The following is a 20,462-nucleotide window of genomic DNA, read 5'->3' as shown; positions in this document are numbered from 1 at the left end:
CCAAAGATGAGGAACCAACCCCTCAGGTCGGAGAATGAGGACGCGCCCTCTCTGAAATGACGTTCCTGAGATATGGTATTTTGGTGTCTAGTCTTCCAGTGCTGTGGCTCAGTTCCGGCTGACAGTCTGCCGTGGCACGGCCACTGACCCAATGATAAATACTCACCAGTGTAAGTGACTGATTAGTGCTTTTATCGTGGCTCTGTTGACAGGTGGAAGGATCTCCAGCAGCTCCCGGTAGTGTCGTATTCTCTCCTCCTCATCCTGAATCCCTGGAGGGAAAGAGGGGACACTTAGCTACTATGGTCCTCCTTAAAGCGGGAGTAAACCCAGTTCCAAAAAACACTTACATTCCCGGCATGCCGGAAATGCTATCTTTCACATTGGTTGTGCTCTCAACCAAACTTTCAAACCATCCAATGGCTGGTGTCATAACTGATCACATTTTCTGCATTATGGCAGTTGAAGAATTCTTGGAGGCCAAAATGGCGGCTTCCTTGACGGAAAACGATAGAAGGGTTTACTTCAACTTTAATCCGGTTTTAGTAAAACACGTCCCGTCCTAGGGTGACAACACTCACTCACTGTAATGTATCTATGAAGGAGTAGCGGCACCACTCTAGGACTGGACTACAGAACACCCCCTTCCTCTCCTCACCTTTACAACATAGGAGGGTGAGTTCTGTAGTCTTCCAAGATAGCTGATAACAGTTAGCAAGGGCAGAGAGCACTAAACGTTAGATGCTCACTGGATTTCTGACAGGATTTGACTGATTATTTTTTATTTTATTTTTATTCAATGAACAAATACAACAAAACATTTTCATATACAGTATTTATCAGAGCAATCGGGCTGAAACATGAAACATATATTTGCAAGCTGTTCAACCATAATAATTATAATAATATATATTATTATTATTATAATATAATAATTAATGATTCTGCTCAGCCAGTCTCGTGATCCAGGCAACCAATGACAGACAGGCATAGTCAGCTCAAGAACCCATCTCCTGGCAGTGCTGATTGGACAACAAAGGAGTAGCACCAGCACATCAATGACATCCCCTCATCCTCCCAGAGTGGGACTGTCAGCCCTGTGTGGTGTATCCGAGGCCTTCTTGGCTTCCATGCATTCAAATGAAAACAAACTTGTTTTAACCCATTGATCACCCCAAGCGGTGTTACGCACATCAATGGCCACCTAGAAGGGGGGTGTAGCCGTGACCTATGTAATAAGTTCTGGGCACTGAGTGGGTCAAAGGGAACCTATCAGAGCAGAAATGTGGAGATGTTGCTGTAAGGGGTTCCTTTATGTAGCACTAACCCCCGAAGGAGCTGCTGGTTATTTTTGGGCTTACCGTTGCCCTCCGTTCTCCTTGTTGCACATCTAGGGGATGTCCCGTGGTAGGTGGCCCAGTAACTTGAGACTGACAATAGAGCCACTTGAATGGATTTTATTTGCAAAACTCAAACCATTGAACAGTCTTCTAACTTGGGATCAGAGGGTTGGAAAGGAGGTTCAGGAACTCTCCATGTCAAAGTCCAAAAACGTTAAAGAACTTGCTTACTTTGACTGCATCCAGAGAATAGCCATTCGCAGCTGGATGATCACCCGAGTTGGACAGTCCCTCTCTCACAAGGTCTAGCAGCCAACAAGGTGCTTCCTCAGGAACAAAGTCTTTGACGTTGCAGAACATGTAGGGAAACTAAGCTGTAGAACACTTGTAGGATATCTGGATCTTTCAGCCTGCTTGGCGATATCCACAAGACTGGATTCTCTTGGTTACTTCAGCCCTTCCAGGCTCTTGTTAAGAAAACCAACCCGTACGTGGTGTTCTTCTAAAGAGTCCTCCCCTGGAATGCTTGAAGTCCAATGGGTCACTCCCGAACCGGAGACGGCACCCAACCACCTCAGAATCCTCCTTTAGTTCCCTTGCCTCGGGCTAGCCAGCTCCAAGACATTAAAATCAGGTGGATCCACACCCCAGGCCATAGCCTTGCTGGGGGCCAGGTCAGGAGGACCAGGACCATGTAATCAGCACAGCATACTGGACCAGAACCCCATACCACATGCCATCCGCATCTTAAATACTCTCTCCCAGAGGGCACAACGAGAGGGCCACTCCCACTGACCTGGCTCCGAAAGGAAGTAACTTAAGCACCTAACCAGACTATAGTTCCACGCCTGCCAAAGAGACAGCGCCCCCTGTGGCCAGGCTGAACATCTCACAGTCCAGTCAGACTGATGCAGAGGTCCAATTTAGACAAATATACCAAAACCAAACTGCAGTTTAGGCAACTTTAATTTTAGAAAAACGCATAGCGCGTTCTCTTCAGTTGCCGCCGCTACATTTAAATTAAACCTCTGAGTCATGCCCATCGGACTTTAGCGGTAAACTTCTCCCATAACATACAATCCCATCTCTCATGGCCACCCAATGTCCGAGGGAAACCCTAACATAAGAGCTGCAATTACTTTAGGGCACCCATGGGCCAATGCCTAGGTTGGCAGGATTTCAAAAAGTTTTATTGCACTGTGCCTTGTACTTCATACCCGCCCAGTAATCCCAGTACTAACCCTCCCTATAACCCAAACACTAACCCTTCTGTAACCCCAACACTAACGCTTCCTATAACTTTGATGCCAACCCTCCCTATAACCCCAACACTAACCCTTTCTTTATAACCCTATACCCTTCCTTTATAACCCTAGAAGCCACCCCTATAACCCCAATGCTAACCCTCCCTATAAGCCCAAAACGAACCCTCTGGTAAGTCAAACACTAACACTTCCTATAACTGATGCCAACCCTCCCCCTATATCTCTCACCCTCCCTGTAACCCCAAAGCTAACTATTTGTATAACTCAAAGCCCTTGTACACACGGTCGGAGATTCCATCGGAATGTGTCCTATCGGAGCGTTTTGTCGGATATTCCGACTGTGTGTGGTCTGCATCGGACTGTTTCCGTCGGAATATCCGTCGGACCAACTTTTCCAACTTGCCGGAAATATTTTCTTACAAAATGCTCCGATTGGACATACTCCGATCATGTGTAGAGAATTCCGATCGGACAAAGTGGCACGCATGCTCAGATCAAATTCCTACACCAAAGCTATTGGCTACTAGCCTGAACGTAGTCCTGTCGTAACGAAATAACATCATCACGTCGGATTTTCTGACAACTTTGTCTGGCCGTGTGTATACAACAGTTTCGGACAAAATCCGCCGGACAGAATCCGGCGGATTTGGTTGTCAGAATCTCCGACCGTGTGTACAAGGGCTTACACTATGGCTACTTTCACACAGGTGATTAAGGCCGGCCGAATTGTAGCGGTAGTTCCTGTTACTGTAGTGAATGGGGTCGGCAGGTGAACCCAGCCGCTGAGAGCCACTGAGAGCCGCAGTAGGAATCTCCTTTTTCTGCCGCTACTATTTGCATCAGCCCTAATCACCTGTGTAAATGTAGCCTATGCCTCCTTTAACCCCAACACTAACCCTCCCTGTAAACCCAATATTAACCCTTCCTGTAACCCCAACACTAACCCTTCCTGTAACCCCAACACTAACTCTTCCTGTAACCCTGACCCCAACCCTTCCTGTAACCCCAACCCTAAACCTCCCTGTAACCCCAACACTAACCCTCCCTGTAACCCCAACACTAACCCTTCCTATAACCCCAACGCTAACCCTTCCTGTAACCCCAACACTATACCTCCCTATAACCCTAACACTAACTCTTCCTGTAACCCCTACCCCAACCCTTCCTGTAGTCCCAACACTAAAGCTCCCTGTAACCCCCCAACACTAAACCTCCCTGTAACCCCCAACACTAACCCTCCCTGTAACCCCAACACTAACCCTCCCTGTAACCCCAACACTAACCCTCCCTGTAACCCCAACACTAACCCTCCCTGTAACCCCCAACACTAAACCTCCCTGTAACCCCAACACTAACCCTTCCTGTAACCCCAACACTAAACCTCCCTGTAACCCCAACACTATACCTCCCTATAACCCTAACACTAACTCTTCCTGTAACCCCTACCCCAACCCTTCTTGTAACCCCAACCCTAAACCTCCCTGTAACCCCAACACTAACCGTCCCTGTAACCCCAACACTAACCCTTTCTATAACCCCAACGCTAACCCTTCCTGTAACCCCAACACTATACCTCCCTATAACCCTAACACTAACTCTTACTGTAACCCCTACCCCAACCCTTCCTGTAGTCCCAACACTAAAGCTCCCTGTAACCCCCCAACACTAAACCTCCCTGTAACCCCCAACACTAACCCTCCCTGTAACCCCAACACTAACCCTCCCTGTAACCCCAACACTAACCCTCCCTGTAACCCCAACACTAACCCTCCCTGTAACCCCCAACACTAAACCTCCCTGTAACCCCAACACTAACCCTTCCTGTAACCCCAACACTAAACCTCCCTGTAACTCCCAACACTAACCCTTCCTGTAACCCCAACACTATACCTCCCTATAACCCTAACACTAACTCTTCCTGTAACCCCTACCCCAACCCTTCTTGTAACCCCAACACTAAACCTCCCTGTAACCCCAACACTAACCCTCCCTGTAACCCCAACACTAACCCTTTCTATAACCCCAACGCTAACCCTTCCTGTAACCCCAACACTATACCTCCCTATAACCCTAACACTAACTCTTCCTGTAACCCCTACCCCAACCCTTCCTGTAGTCCCAACACTAAAGCTCCCTGTAACCCCCCAACACTAAACCTCCCTGTAACCCCCAACACTAACCCTCCCTGTAACCCCAACACTAACCCTCCCTGTAACCCCAACACTAACCCTCCCTGTAACCCCAACACTAACCCTCCCTGTAACCCCAACACTAACCCTCCCTGTAACCCCCAACACTAAACCTCCCTGTAACCCCAACACTAACCCTTCCTGTAACCCCAACACTAAACCTCCCTGTAACCCCCAACACTAACCCTTCCTGTAACCCCAACACTATACCTCCCTATAACCCTAACACTAACTCTTCCTGTAACCCCTACCCCAACCCTTCTTGTAACCCCAACACTAAACCTCCCTGTAACCCCAACACTAACCCTCCCTGTAACCCCAACACTAACCCTTTCTATAACCCCAACGCTAACCCTTCCTGTAACCCCAACACTATACCTCCCTATAACCCTAACACTAACTCTTCCTGTAACCCCTACCCCAACCCTTCCTGTAGTCCCAACACTAAAGCTCCCTGTAACCCCCCAACACTAAACCTCCCTGTAACCCCCAACACTAACCCTCCCTGTAACCCCAACACTAACCCTCCCTGTAACCCCAACACTAACCCTCCCTGTAACCCCCAACACTAAACCTCCCTGTAACCCCAACACTAACCCTTCCTGTAACCCCAACACTAAACCTCCCTGTAACCCCCAACACTAACCCTTCCTGTAACCCCAACACTATACCTCCCTATAACCCTAACACTAACTCTTCCTGTAACCCCTACCCCAACCCTTCTTGTAACCCCAACACTAAACCTCCCTGTAACCCCAACACTAACCCTCCCTGTAACCCCAACACTAACCCTCCCTGTAACCCCAACACTAACCCTCCCTGTAACCCCAACACTAAACCTCCCTGTAACCCCAACACTAAACCTCCCTGTAACCCCCAACACAAACCCTTCCTGTAACCCCAACACTATACCTCCCTATAACCCTAACACTAACTCTTACTGTAGTGAATGGGGTTGGCAGGTGAACCCAGCCGCTGAGAGCCGCAGTAGGAATCTCCTTTTTCTGCCGTTACTATTTGCATCAGCCCTAATCACCTGTGTAAATGTAGCCTATGCCTCCTTTAACCCCAACACTAATCCTCCCTGTAATCCCAACATTAACCCTTCCTGTAACCCCTACACTAACCCCTCCTGTAACCCCAACACTAACTCTTCTTGTAACCCTGACCCCAACCCTTCCTGTAACCCCAACACTAAACCTCCCTGTAACCCCCAACACTAACCCTCCCTGTAACCCCAACACTAACCCTTCCTATAACCCCTACACTAACCCCTCCTGTAACCCCAACACTAACTCTTCCTGTAACCCTGACCCCAACCCTTCCTGTAACCCCAACACTAAACCTCCCTGTAACCCCCAACACTAACCCTCCCTGTAACCCCCAACACTATACCTCCCTATAACCCTAACACTATCCCTCCCTGTAACCCTCCAGTAATCTCTACCCCTTGTTTGTGCTTTCATTTTTCCTGGACTAACACCCTCACTGAAGTCTGACTTTCTTGTTAATGTCATTGCTCCCCAACCCGCTGCTTACTAAGACCTGACTATGGTGGTGCAGCTCTCTTTGTACATAGGGTGTTTTGTAACACAAGATGCCTTCTATAAGCACAAGCTACATCTACCTTACTCTTGAGCGGCAGAAATAATTTAAGACCAAATACTATAAGATCACATCGGTAACGTGGAAAACCCCAAGAACGCAAAAAAATATTATAAAATCAAGACTATTTCCAGCACATATTTCTGTGTCCATAAAACTAGACTTCATATTCATATTTTGGTGATGGATGGATGGGATTTGGTAGTATCTGGGGACATCCCAAGCCATTTATATGGTGGGTGACTCCAAATTGTCAGCTACATCCTAGAAATACAAGAACCTTTTCCCACCTCTTTCACCCTTATCATTGCACTATGAATGAATGAATGAAAGAATAATTTGTATAGCGCACAAAGGGAACTGAATCGCATGAAGGCTATATAGAAAGGTCAATTCTATGTTGTGACTTGGGGAACAAAAACACAAGACGACCGAATCCACCATGACATCTGTGTCTTCTCACCTGTTACATGTAACCACTGCCTGCAATGTTCTGTGAATATTCCCTCCCCGAGTTCTCTGAAGAACCTTTTGAGGGTGTCAGACACATTGTCCACAGGTTCCTCCTCCTTGAAGGCCACACTTCGAGCATCCTTCTTCAGAGCTTCCAGAAGACTAGTGATCTTCGATTTCTGCCCACTCTTCCGATAAATCCCTTCAGATTCCACACCTGGGAAAAAGAAACACAAAACTTTGCTCAGTTGTGCACACTGCTAAAAGATCTGGAGCTCATTCCGGGGTTCATCTTTGCTGTATTCTAATTTTTTTGTGTTCCTCTTTACCTGCCCACAAGGATCACACTGATGTGTTCTCCTTTACTTTCCAAGAAGGAATACACTGCTCTATTCTGATTTTGTGTTCACCTTTACCTACCCATGACAATTGCACTACTCTTTTTTTTAATGCACCTTTACCTGTCCATGAGGATCACACTGTTGTATCCTGATTTTGTTTTCCTCTTTACTGTGAGGATTACACTACTGTGTTCTGACTGTACCCGCCCCCGAGGACCATGCATCGCTGTATTCAGATTTTATGTTCCTCTTTACCTGCTCAGGAGGATCACACTGCTGTATTCTGATTTTGTTTTTCTCTTTACCTGCCCATGAGGATCACACTGCTGTGTTCTGACTAAGTGTTCACCTGTACCCATCCCCCCCCAGGATTGTACATAGGTGTAATCTGATTTTATATTCCTCTCTACTTGCTCAGGGGATCGCACTGCTGTATTCTGATTTTGTGTTTCTTTTTTGCCTGCCCACATGGATCAAACTGCTGTGTTTTGATTTTTTTAATCACCTATATCTGCCCACCAGGAAAGAAGTTCTGTATTCGGATCATCTTTACCTGCCCACGAGGATCACACTGTTGTATTTTGACCTGGTGTTCACCTTTACCTGTCCAGGACGATCACACTGCCGTATCCTGATTTTGTGTTTACTCTTACCTGCCCATGAGGATCACACTACTTGCTTTGATTTTTTTTGTGTTTACCTTTACCTGTCAACAAGGTTGTATTTTGACTTTGTGTTCACCTTTACTTTCCCAGGAAGATCACACTACTGTATTTTGTGTTCTCTTTTGCCTGCCCTCTAGGATCATATTCTGCTGAATTCTGATTTCATGTTCCTCTTACCTACCCACAGGGATCACACGGCTTTGTCCTGACTATTGTGTTCCTCTTTCCTGCCCACGAGGATCACACTGCTGTATTTTGATTTTGTGTTCCTCTTCACCTGCCCACGAGGATCACACTGATGTATTCTGATTTTGTGTTCCTCTTCACCTGCCCACGAGGATCACACTGATGTATTCTGATTTTGTGTTCCTCTTCACCTACCCACGAGGATTACCCTGCTGTATTCTGATTTTGTGTTCCTCTTCACCTGCCCACGAGGATCACACTGCTGTATCATGATTTTGTGTTCCTCTTGACCTGCTCACGAGGATCACACTGCTGTATCATGATTTTGTGTTCCTCTTGACCTGCCCAAGAGGAGCACGCTGCTGTATCCTGAGTTTGTGTTCCTCTTTCCTGCCCACGAGGATCACACTGCTGTGTCCTGTCTATTGTGTTCCTCTTCACCTCCCCACGAGGATCAAACTGCTGTATTCTGAATTTGTGTTCCTCTTTCCTGCCCACGAGGATCACACTGCTGTATCCTGAGTTTGTGTTCCTCTTCACCTGCCCACGGGGATCACACTGCTGTATTCTGATTTTGTATTTACCTTTACCTGCCCACGAGGATCGTACTCCCGTGTTTAGATTTTTTGTGTTTACCTTTACCTGCCAACAAGGATTAAACTGCTCTACTCTAATTTTGTGTTCACATTTACTTGCTGGTGAAGACTACATTGCAACATACAACTTCAGATTTGGGGCTCATTCTATGTTCACCTTTACCTGCCCAAAAGGCTCTCACTACTGTGTTTTGATTTGTGTGTTTATCTTTACATGCCAACAAAGATTGCTGTCAGGACCGAGATCTGACCGAAAAAAAAAATGAAAGCGCCCCTGACCCTGCGTGCTTGCACGCAGAAGCGAACGCATACGTAAGTCGAGTCCGCATATGTAAGCAACGTTCAAACCCCACATGTGAGGTATCACCGCCAACGTTAGAGCGAGAGCAATCATTATAGCCCAAGACCTCTTGTGTAACTCTAAACTGGTAACCTGTAAAAAATGTAAAGAGTCGCCTATGGAGATTTTTAAGTACCGAAGTTTGGCGCCACTCCAGGAATGTGTGCAATTTTAAAGCGTGACATGTGAGGTATTATCTGTCACATTATACAAAAAAATTGGGCCAAATTTACTGTTTTTTTTTTATTCATGAAAATCATTTGAAAAATTGCTGCACAAATACCGTGTGACAAACAGTTGCAATTACCGCCATTGTTTGGGGGTTCTGAGTAATTTTCTAGCAAAAAAATGTAGTGCTGGAATTCATGCGGTATGGAAGTGGCTAAACCATGCCTTTGCACTTCCTGTTTGCCAGGTTTTTGTGCTCTCTTCAGCCCATAGCTTGCTCCTTTGGGTATCTGCAGCTGTCCTTATCTCCACTAAAGCTTGTTACCGACCTCTGACTTGTTCTTCAACTATGCTTCCGCTTGTTCCAAATCTGTGACCACTTGTTACCAACCTCTGGCTTCTATACTGTTTGCGCTTCTGCTCGGTCCCTACCTGCTATATCTGCTACTGGACCCCGGCTTGCTCATCTCCTGGTGGGGCGATCCTGAGGGCCGCAACCTTGTACTAACCTGTAGCAAAACCCATCCCCACCATCAGGAGCGTTGCCGACCTCTGACTTGTTCCTCAACTACGCTTTCGCTTGTTCCAAATCTGTGACCACTTGTTACCAACCTCTGGCTTGTTTACGGATTGTGCTTCTGCTCGGTCTCTACCTGCTATATCTGCTACTGGACCCCGGCTTGCTCATCTCCTAGTGGGGTGATCCTGAGGGCCGCATCCTTGTACTAACCTGTAGCAAAACCCATCCCCACCATCAGGAGCGTTACTGACCTCTGACTTGTTCCTCAACTACGCTTTCGTTTGTTCCAAATCTGTGACCACTTGTTACCAACCTCTGGCTTGTTTACGGATTGTGCTTCTGCTCGGTCTCTACCTGCTATATCTGCTACTGGACCCCAGCTTGCTCATCTCCTAGTGGGGTGATCCTGAGGGCCGCATCCTTGTACTAACCTGTAGCAAAACCCATCCCCACCATCAGGAGCGTTACTGACCTCTGACTTGTTCCTCAACTACGCTTCCGCTTGTTCCAAATCTGTCACCACTTGTTAACAACCTCTGGCTTGTTTACTGATTGCGCTTCTGCTCGGTCCCTACCTGCTATATCTGCTACTGGACCCCAGCTTGCTCATCTCCTAAAGGGGCAATCCTGAGAGCCGCAACCTTGTATCTCCACTAAAGCTTGTTACCGACCTCTGACTTGTTCTTCAACTATGCTTCCGCTTGTTCCAAATCTGTGACCACTGGCTTCTATACTGTTTGCGCTTCTGCTCGGTCCCTACCTGCTATATCTGCTACTGGACCCCGGCTTGCTCATCTCCTGGTGGGGCTATCCTGAGGGCCGCAACCTTGTACTAACCTATAGCAAAACCCATCCCCACCATCAGGAGCATTACTGACCTCTGACTTGTTCCTCAACTACGCTTCCGCTTGTTCCAAATCTGCGACCACTTGTTACCAACCTCTGGCTTGTCTACTGATTGCGCTTCTGCTCGGTCCCTACCTGCTATATCTGCTATTGGACCCCAGCTTGCTCATCTCCTGGTGGGGTGATCCTGAGAGCCACAACCTTGTATCTCCACTAAAGCTCGTTACTGACCTCTGACTGGTTCCTCAACTACGCTTCAGCTTGTTCCAAATCTGCGACCACTTGTTACCAACCTCTGGCTTGTATACTGCTCGGTCTTTACCTGCTATATCTGCTACTGGACCCCGGCTTGCTCATCTCCTGGTGGGGTGATCCTGAGGGCCGTAACCTTGTACTAACATGTAGCAAAACCCATCCCCACCATTAGGAGCTCTGGTGAACTCCAGTTAGTGCCAAGACCCCGCACCTTGAGTGAGCCCATGTCATCTGCCAGGGTGACTTGCTTGTGCACTTATCCAGCTGGTCCGTGGGAGCCTTTCTACTGCTATAGCTACTGGTTGGCGAGCCCCACCCCTGACCACGACATTGACACTACTCTAGTCTGACTTTGAGTTCACCTTGACCTGCCCATGAGGGTCACACTGCTGTAATCTGATTTTCTGTTCCTCTTTACCTGCCCAAGATACGCAAAGATCACCTTTCTGTTATTACTTTTGCATTCATCTTTACCTGCCCATGAGGATCACACTGTTGCATTTTGATTTTTGTGTTCACCCTTACATGCCCACGAGGATCAGACTGCTGTATTTTAATTTTGTATTAAACTTTAGTATGTATGCGGGTTAATGCATGCGTTAGGTTACCACATCCAGAAATGCATAAAGAGATATCAGTCTTTGTATTGAGCGGACGTTTAAAGTACCCAGCCCACCATATGACATAATATGAAGTAATACATTGTACCCGCCCACGAGGATCAAACAGCTTCATTTTTATTCTGTGCTTATCTGTATGCAGCAATAACGATCACTTAGGTTTAAGCATCCGGGAACATTCCAGTTACTTACCAAATCGGGAAATGTGATCGATGCATAGCTTTACGATGACCGGCACGTCCGAGTCCGTCAGCTGCTGCTCCGACAGGGTGTCACCGGAGGTGCTGCTGGCCTTCTGGATAGCAGACACCCACCCCGAAAAGTCCAGCTTCTTCTCACCTTGCATGTAGGTAATCCTACAGGGACACATTCAATCAGGGGAGATCCGAAAAAGACCTGTCACCTCGAATCAGCCGCTTTAAAAAGGGAAACGGCTTTCATATTTATTTTTAAAAGAGACCCTGTCACCAAATTCATATCAAGTATTTTAAATACTTGCATTGCTTTTTTTCTTTCCATGCATGACTGTTTTATTGACTTGCAATGTGCCTTCGAACTTGCTAGCAATTCGCACCTGTATTGGAAGTCAGTTCCTTAGCACAACCCCCTTAACTAATTACTGTCTGTGCTGACCCAGCTCCCCCATCCCGCCCCCTCGCTTGCAGGGCTGTCTTTAACATTGATTTGACCCCGGGCAAAAAAATTTTTGGGCCCGCCCAAATTCACTTATCATCTATTTGCAGGCAGTGTGGGCTCAAGAGGCAGCTGCTTTGGGCCTCATATTAACGAATGGGCCCAGGGCAGCTGCCCCCTTTTGCCCTGCGCTAAAGATGCCCCTGCTCACTTCCCTACCTAACCTTTTATATTGCTGTCGGAGGGGGGGGGGCTAAAGGGAATACTATAGAGTTTTACTTGCGTGACAGCTCTGGGGCTGCTGACATCACATCCAAGATGGCGCCACCCGGCAGCAGCCTTGGCTTTTGACACAAGGGAGGATTTTACAGATAAAGAACGTGAATAAAATATGTTGAAGGCCCACAGAATCTTATGATCGGGTGGCAGGGTCTCTATACCTTTATAACCCAGAAAGGGCTCCTTGTTGCGTCTCTGAGATTGCTCAGATCATTAAATACAGAAGCGATGGTGGAGCGACTTACCTGCCTTTCTCCCCCAGCACCAGGATATCTTTATCTTTTGTGGCTGTAACACACAGAAAGATCTAATCACACAGACGGCATCTCAGATCTCAGGAACAAACAAACCGGTTATATTCTACTATGACATCATCACCGTCTGAGGGTTAGCCAAATAATTACTAATTTATTGCGTTTACTTTGTTGCAAAGCTAATAAAGGGGAAGTTGTACTGGGGTTTTAGTCTCGCTCGCTCACCAGTGCCGTTTATAAACAGCGGCTGGTAGACAGTGGCGGCTGGTGTTTTTTTTTTTGGGGGGGGGGGCAGCAAACAGTTCCTCAGGGTGTCTACTTTGTTTAACTAATATTGGGGCCTAAAATGTGCCATGATAGCCAAAATAAAGTACCATCGTTTACCAGGCACACTATCTATGTTTCCTCAGCCAATAGAAGCGTAGAGGTGGTATCATAGTAGGTATGAGGAAGGGGGGGAGATACTTTCTTTGTGTGATTTCTTACTGCAACTTCTGTTTGTAAGGATCTCCCTTTTGTGGGCCACGTCAGAAATAAATTGTCTGCTTCTCAATACATCTGGAGTTTGACTGATCACAAGAGAAGATTCCTAACATTACCCCATTTACATTCGCTAAACATGTTTGGTACCCGGGATTGTCTATATTTAATTCAACCAAGCAGGTCTCCTCTACCCAGAAGGTTCCATTATAATCTATTAGGATACCAACACGAGCGCTATAACAACAATGTATAACTTAAGTTGTCATTAGAACCTTTACTGACCTGTGACGCCCGCCTATCTGACATCTGAGGTCACCGATTGGCTGCCACGAGGTTTAGCATTGTGTATAGTAGCCCTGAGTCCCAATATATCATTGGAACCCTTGAGTTCAATTGAGTTCAAGTCTGTTATAACACACAGGGGCTGATGTACTAAAAGAGGAGAGTGCAAAATCTCGTGCATAGTAACCAATCAGCTTCCAGGTTTTATTGTCAAAGCTTAAGTTAAAGTTAGAAGCCAATTGGCTCCCATGCACAGCTCTACCAGATTTTGACCTCTCCAGTTTTAGTAAATCAACCCCATTGTGTTGTAACAGACTCAATTGTTAAGGGTTCCAATGATACATTGGGACTCAGGGCTACTATACACAAGGCCAAACCTCGTGGCAGCCAATCAGTGACCTCAGATAGGCGGGCGTCACGGGTTTCGTCTTTTGGAATAGCGGTTACCGTCACGTACACAGCTCAGACAGCTTCTTCAGGTTGATGACCTCCACCGTGTCGTTCTCCTCCACGTAGGTGTACAGGTTGGTCTTACACAGTGAGAACCAGCCGACCGTGCTGCGCTCCAGACTGCGGCCGCCTTTAAACTGCAGCCGACCGATGCGGTCAAAGTCGTAACTGAGGAGCTCCTCTGCCTTCGGTGGGAGGAAACACTGAGGGGGGGGGGGGGGGAAAGAACGGGATGGGGAGGAGAATGGAGTCAAGAGCTTGTTAACGGTCGAGATGTCCTTCCTCTACCCCGATACATTTTATTATTGAACTATCGTTTCAGAAGAAACCAATACCTTAGTGATGGACTTCACCCATTCTCTGGCCTCCTCTGGTCTGTCGGCAGCAAACAGATACAATCTCTCGGACTTAGTGTAAATCTCGAAGGTGCTGTCATACCTGAGAGGTTGGAGGGCAGGTTTTTAGTTATGGAAAAAAAAAATGGGCAGTGATGTGGGCTGGGAAAGGGGATATGTAGAAAGAACGTCTACAAGGGTCTTTGTCTCCCAAGGCTCGGCCTGGAGAAAACGTGAGTGTTGCAAAGTCCTCTCCCTCCCTTGTTGGGTGTAGCTGCAAACGGGTCCAAGTCTTTTCCTCCCAAGCCCTATGCCTGGAAGGGGAAGTCAGAGCCAAGAACAGTGTGTGTTCTCATAGCTGCCCATTTGGGTCCAGATTGTCCTGGCTTGGGCCTGAGAAGGAGGCTTGAAGAGTCCTAACCTGTGCTGGGGCAGAGGCTGAAAAGACAAAGATGGACTCTAGTCTGGGCCTACAAACTCTACTTTAGCCTGTAGCAGAGGCATAACGTGGTCTACAACTGGTGGAGGTAAAAAAAAAATAATAATAATATATATAGGAACATAGTAAAGGGTTCTTCGAGAAGTCTATTGTCTATCAACCCCAGCAACTGCATATGCAGTGCTGGGCTTTCTAATTTCGAAAGACTACCCCAGAATTTGCTAACTAAAAGTCGAGGATTCACCAAATAACGTTCCACTGATTGAAAACATGTTGTAAACATTGTTAAAATAAACAATTGATTTAAACAAAAGGCCCCAAAAAAAAAAATGACACTTTGTAAAAGATAAAGTCGGGAAGTTAAAGGTGTACCCTGCACCGTGACGTACGGTGCCTTGAAAAAAAGTATTCATACCCCTTGGAATTTCCCACATTTTGTCATGTTACCACCAAAAAACGTAAATGTATTTTATTGGGATTTTATGTGATGGACCAACACAAAGTGGCCACATAATTGTGAAGTGGAAGGAAAATGATAAATTGTTTTCAATTGTTCTTACAAATGAATATGTGGAAAGTGTGGGGGGGACATTTGTATGGCGCCCCCCGGAGTCAATACTTTGTAGAACCCCCTTTCTCTGCAATTACAGCTGCAGGTCTTTTTGGGGGTGTCTCTACCAGCTTTGCACATCTAGAGAGGGACATTTCTTCCCATTCTTCTTCTTTGCAGAATATCTCAAGCTCTGTCAGATTGGATGGAGAGCGTCTGTGAACAGCGATTTTCAAGTCTCGTCACAGATTCTCAATGGGATTTAGGTCTGGACTGTGACTGGGCCATTCTAACACATGAATTTGCTTTGATGTAAACCATTCCATTGTAGCTCTGGCTGGATGTTTCGGGTCGTTGTCCTGCTGGAAGGTGAACCTCCGCCCCGGTCTCAAGTCTTTTGTAGTCTCTAACAGGTTTTCTTCTAAGATTGTCCTGTATTTGTCTCCATCCATCTTCCTATCAACTCTAACCAGCTTCCCTGTCCCTGCTGAAGAAAACCATCCCCACCACATGATGCTGCCACCACCATGTCTCACGGTGGGGATGGTGTGTTCAGGGGGGTGTGCAGAGTTAGTTTCCCCCACACATAGCGTTTTGATTTTAGGACAAAAAGTTGAATTTTGGTCTCATCTGACCAGATCACCTTCTTCCACATGTTTGCTGCCCCCTCCCCCACATGGCTTCTCACAAACTACAAACAGGACTTCTTATGACTTTCTTTCTCCAATGTCTTTCTTCTTGTCACTCTTCCATAAAGGGCAGATTTGTGGAGAGACGACTAATAGTTGTCCTGTGGACAGATTCTCCCCCCTGAGCTGTGGATCTCTGCAGCTCCTCCAGAGTTACCATGGACCTCTTGGCTCTTCTCTGATGAATGTTCTCCTTGCCCGGCCCGGTCAGTTTAGGTGGACGGTCATGTCTTGGTAGGTTTGCGGTTGTACCCATACTCTTTCCATTTTCCGATGATGGATTGAACAGAGCTCCGTGAGATGTTCAAAGCTTGGGGGATATTATTATAACCTAACTCTGCTTTATACTTCTCCACAACTTTATCCCTGACCTGTCTGGTGTGTTCCTTGGCCTTCATGATGCTGCTTGTTCACTAAGGTTCTCTAACAAACTCCTGAGGCTTCACAGAACGGCAGTATTTATACTGAGATTAAATTACACACAGGTGGACTCTATTTACTAATTAAGTGACTTCTGAAGGCAATTGGTTCCACTAGATTTTAGTTAGGGGTATCAGAGTAAAGGGGGCTGAATACAAATGCCCCCCCCCCCCCACACTTTTCACAGATTTATTTGTAAAAAGCTTTCAAAACCATTTATCATTTTCCTTCCACTTCACAATTATGGGCCACTTTGTGTTGGTTTATCCCATAAAATCCCAATAAAATACATTTATGTTTGTGGTTGTAACATGACAAATTGTGGAAAATTTCAAGGGGTATGAATACTTTTTCAAGGCACTGTAATCTTTCCTGCTCAGCCCTTAAAAAAATCCTACCGCCAGTAGTTTTTATGATCGCACTCACCCGTGTGTCTCCGGCGGGATCACTGCCACGCACACGATCTCATCCATGCGGATATCGCCGTTGGAGGAATTGCTGTGGTTGTTCTCGTAGTAGCTCAGCACCCCGTCATTGAGTACACACCAGCGCCGGCTGAACTCTGCAACAAGATCGTAAAAGGATGGCAAACATATAACACCAATAAGGTAAATTGTGAGTCCATCATAGTGCAATTGTGTGCCCTTGCCACTGTCTATCTTTCTATTCTTCCACTGAATTGTTGGCCCTTGTCATCATCTAGACCAGGGGTGTCCCACTCAATTCTATTGTGGGCCGCAGCAGCAGTATGGTTGCCTTCAAAGGGCCTGTTGTGTCTGGAGTGCGCTATGTACAGAGTGTAGCGTTATAGAGTGTGTTTTGTACAGAATCCAGGAGTGCCCTGTGCACAGAGTGCATAGTTCAGGAATGCTTTCCATACAGAATGCATTGTTCAGGGGTGTTCTATGTAAATAGTTCAGGGTTTAGGAGTATGCTACATACAGAGTGCAGAGTTCAGGGGTGCTGTATGTACAGAGGGCAGAGTTTAGGGATGCGCTGTGTACAGAGTGCAGAGTTCAGGGGTGCAATATGTACAGAGTGCCAGGGGTGCGCTTTGTACAGAGTGCAGAGTTCAGGGGTGCAATATGTACAGAGTGCAGTGTTCAGGGGTGCACTGTGCACAGAGAGCAGAGTTCAGGGGTGCGCTGTGCACAGAGTGCAGAGAACAGGGGTGTGCTGTGTACAAAGTGCAGAGTACAGGGGTGTGCTGTGTACAGAGTGCAGAGTGCAGGGGTGTGCTGTGTACAGAGTTCAGAAGTGTGCGGTGTACAGAGTGCAGAGTTCAGGGGTGTGCTGTGTACAGAGTGCAGAGTTCAGGGTTGTAATATGTACAGAGTGCCAGGGATGTGCTTTGTACAAAGTTCAGAGTTCAGGGGTGTGCTGTGTACAGAGTGCAGAGTTCAGGGTTGTAATATGTACAGAGTGCCAGGGATGTGCTTTGTACAAAGTTCAGAGTTCAGGGGTGTGCTGTGTACAGACTGCAGAGTTCATGGGTGTGCTGTGTGCAGAGTGCAGATTTCAGGGGTGTCCTGTGTACAGAGTGCAGAGTTTAGGGGTGTGCTGTGTACAGAGTGCAGAGTTTAGGGGTGTGCTGTGTACAGAGTGCAGAGTTCAGGGGTGCTGTGTACAGAGTGCAGAGTTCAGGGGTGCGCTGTGTACAGAGTGCAGAGTTCAGGGGTGCAATATGTACAGAGTGCCAGGGGTGCGCTGTGTACAGAGTGCAGAATTCAGGGGTGCGCTGTGTACAGAGTGCAGAGTTCAGGGGTGCACTGTGTACAGAGTGCAGAGTTCAGGGGTGCACTGTGTACAGAGTGCAGAGTTCAGGGGTGCACTGTGTACAGAGTGCAGAGTTCAGGGGTGCTGTATGTACAGAGGGCAGAGTTTAGGGATGCGCTGTGTACAGAGTGCAGAGTTCAGGGGTGCAATATGTACAGAGTGCCAGGGGTTCGCTGTGTACAGAGTGCAGAGTTCAGTGGTGTGCTGTGTACAGAGTGCAGAGTTCAGTGGTGTGCTGTGTACAGAGTGCAGAGTTCAAGGGTGTGCAACCACATCCCCAACCCCTCCATATCCAAAACGTCCTTATAGCTCTCTCTCCCTGTGTAGGCGGCACACCTTGTGGGAAGATCTCTCGCTCTCTCTCTCTCTCTCTCTCTCTCTGGAGATCCCTATGTAAGGATCTGTTGGATCCGGGAGCCACTGAGCAAAGCTGTCCTTTGTAAACAAAGAAGGCCTCTGTGTTTACAAGTGACGTCAGGGAAGCGGAGGGTGGGAGCCGGAGGTGGTGGTGGAGTTCCTCCACGTTCCTGCTGTGAACCTGGCCCCCGTGGGCCTTGAGTTTGACATATTTTATCTGGACGTACCTTCCTTGGACTTCCTGTCGGTGACCAGTTTGGCCATGGACGAGGTCTTGTAGAGGTATCCATTATGAGTTATGGACTGGTGCATGATATAATACGGCTTCTCCAGGTTTGTCCCCAGATCCAGGCGCGGCGTCTCTGCCAGGAGAAAGAACGAGGTTACATAACAATTATGACTTTGAGGAGAAAAATCAATTATATCTGCATGCTGCTGTACCAACTTTCACCACTAGATGTCATTGTGCATGGTTAAAACTTTGCAGAGATATGGGTCTATTAGCAGGGGTGTCCAAACTTTATAATCGAGGGGCCAGTTTACTGTCCTTCAGACTTTAGAGGAGACGGACTGTGGCCTGTGGGAGTAGAAAATGTCCTGGTGTCAGTGTAAGTAAAGTATGCCACATCTTTAGAGGGAGGAATAGTGCCCCATCATTGGTGTCAGTGGGAGGAATAGTGCCCCATCATTGGTGTCAGTGGGTGGAATAGTGCCCCATCATTGGTGTCAGTGGGTGGAATAGTGCCCCATCATTGGTATCAGTGAGAGGAATAGTGCCCCATCATTGGTATCAGTGGGTGAAATAGTCCCTCATCGTTGGTATCAGTGGGAGGAATAGTGCCCCATTATTGGTATCAGTGGGGAGAATAGTGCCCCATTATTGGTATCAGCAGGAGGAATAGTGCCCCATCATTGGTGTCAGTGGGAGGAATAGTGCCCCATCATTGGTGTCAGTGGGTGGAATAGTGCCCCATCATTGGTGTCAGTGGGTGGAATAGTGCCCCATCATTGGTGTCAGTGGGTGGAATAGTGCCCCATCATTGGTGTCAGTGGGTGGAATAGTGCCCCATCATTGGTGTCAGTGGGTGGAATAGTGCCCCATCATTGGTATCAGTGGGTGAAATAGTCCCTCATCGTTGGTATCAGTGGGAGGAATAGTGCCCCATTATTGGTATCAGTGGGGAGAATAGTGCCCCATTATTGGTATCAGCAGGAGGAATAGTGCCCCATCATTGGTATCAGTGGGGGGAATAGTGCCCCATCATTGGTATCAGTGGGGGGAATAGTGCCCCATCATTGGTATCAGTGGAAGGAATAGTGCCCCATCATTGGTATCAGTGGAAGGAATAGTGCCCCATCATTGGTATCAGTGGGGGGAATAGTGCCCCATCATTGGTATCCGTTAGAGGAATAGTGCCCCATCATTTGTATCAGTGGGGGGGGAATAGTGCCCCATCATTGGTGTCAATGGGAGGAATAGTCCCGGTGTCAGTGTAAGTAAAGTATGCCACATCTTCAGTGGGAGGAATAGTACCCCATCATTGGTGTCAGTTAGAGGAATAGTGTCCCATCATTGGTGTCAGTGGGAGGAATAGTGCCCCATCATTGGTGTCAGTTAGAGGAATAGTGCCCCATCATTGGTGTCAGTGGGTGGAATAGTGCCCCATCATTGGTGTCAGTGGGTGGAATAGTGCCCCATTATTGGTGTCAGTGGGAGGAATAGTGCCCCAACATTGGTGTCAGTGGGAGGAATAGTGCCCCATCATTGGTGTCAGTTAGAGGAATAGTGTCCCATCATTGGTGTCAGTGGGAGGAATAGTGCCCCATCATTGGTGTCAGTGGGAGGAATAGTGCCCCATCATTGGTGTCAGTGGGAGGAATAGTGCCCCAAGGGCCGGATAAAGACAAGCAAAGATCCACATCTGGCCCCTGGGCCGCAGTTTGGAGACGATTGGTCCAATATCTGTACATTTCTGTACCAACTTTCACCACAAGATGTCATCATTTACAGCTATTCTTTTGCAGAGCTATTGGATCTAATAATATATGTGTACGGTGCTCTACCAACTTTCACCACAAGATGTCAGCAGAGCAGCACAGAAGAAGCCGCGACACGGCGTACAAAG

At 47.2% G+C, this 20,462-nt stretch overlaps 1 protein-coding gene across 15 annotated transcripts in view; it reads right to left on the bottom strand.

Moving 5' to 3' along the window:
- ARAP1 (ArfGAP with RhoGAP domain, ankyrin repeat and PH domain 1) overlaps window positions 1-20,462 on the bottom strand; it is a 386,059-nt gene that overhangs the window by 62,440 nt on the left and 303,157 nt on the right. For all 15 annotated transcript variants that reach the window (XM_077451137.1, XM_077451134.1, XM_077451138.1 and 12 more), the window contains 8 exons: window positions 18,564-18,698; window positions 16,630-16,765; window positions 14,106-14,208; window positions 13,778-13,973; window positions 12,547-12,589; window positions 11,582-11,745; window positions 6,863-7,069; window positions 167-272 (listed from right to left, as the gene is read on the bottom strand). In XM_077451137.1, the coding sequence (XP_077307263.1) occupies window positions 167-272; window positions 6,863-7,069; window positions 11,582-11,745; window positions 12,547-12,589; window positions 13,778-13,973; window positions 14,106-14,208; window positions 16,630-16,765; window positions 18,564-18,698 (1,090 nt within the window). The remainder of the gene's footprint in view (window positions 1-166; window positions 273-6,862; window positions 7,070-11,581; window positions 11,746-12,546; window positions 12,590-13,777; window positions 13,974-14,105; window positions 14,209-16,629; window positions 16,766-18,563; window positions 18,699-20,462) is intronic.

The sequence above is a fragment of the Lithobates pipiens genome, unplaced genomic scaffold (genome assembly GCF_037356315.1).
Source record: "Lithobates pipiens isolate NorthernLeopardFrog02 unplaced genomic scaffold, aLitPip1_a1.2 Scaffold_23, whole genome shotgun sequence".
NCBI classification, from domain to species: Eukaryota; Metazoa; Chordata; class Amphibia; order Anura; family Ranidae; genus Lithobates; species Lithobates pipiens.
The sequence above is the reverse complement of the archived record's forward strand: the minus strand, read 5'-3'. Positions and strand labels throughout refer to the sequence as shown.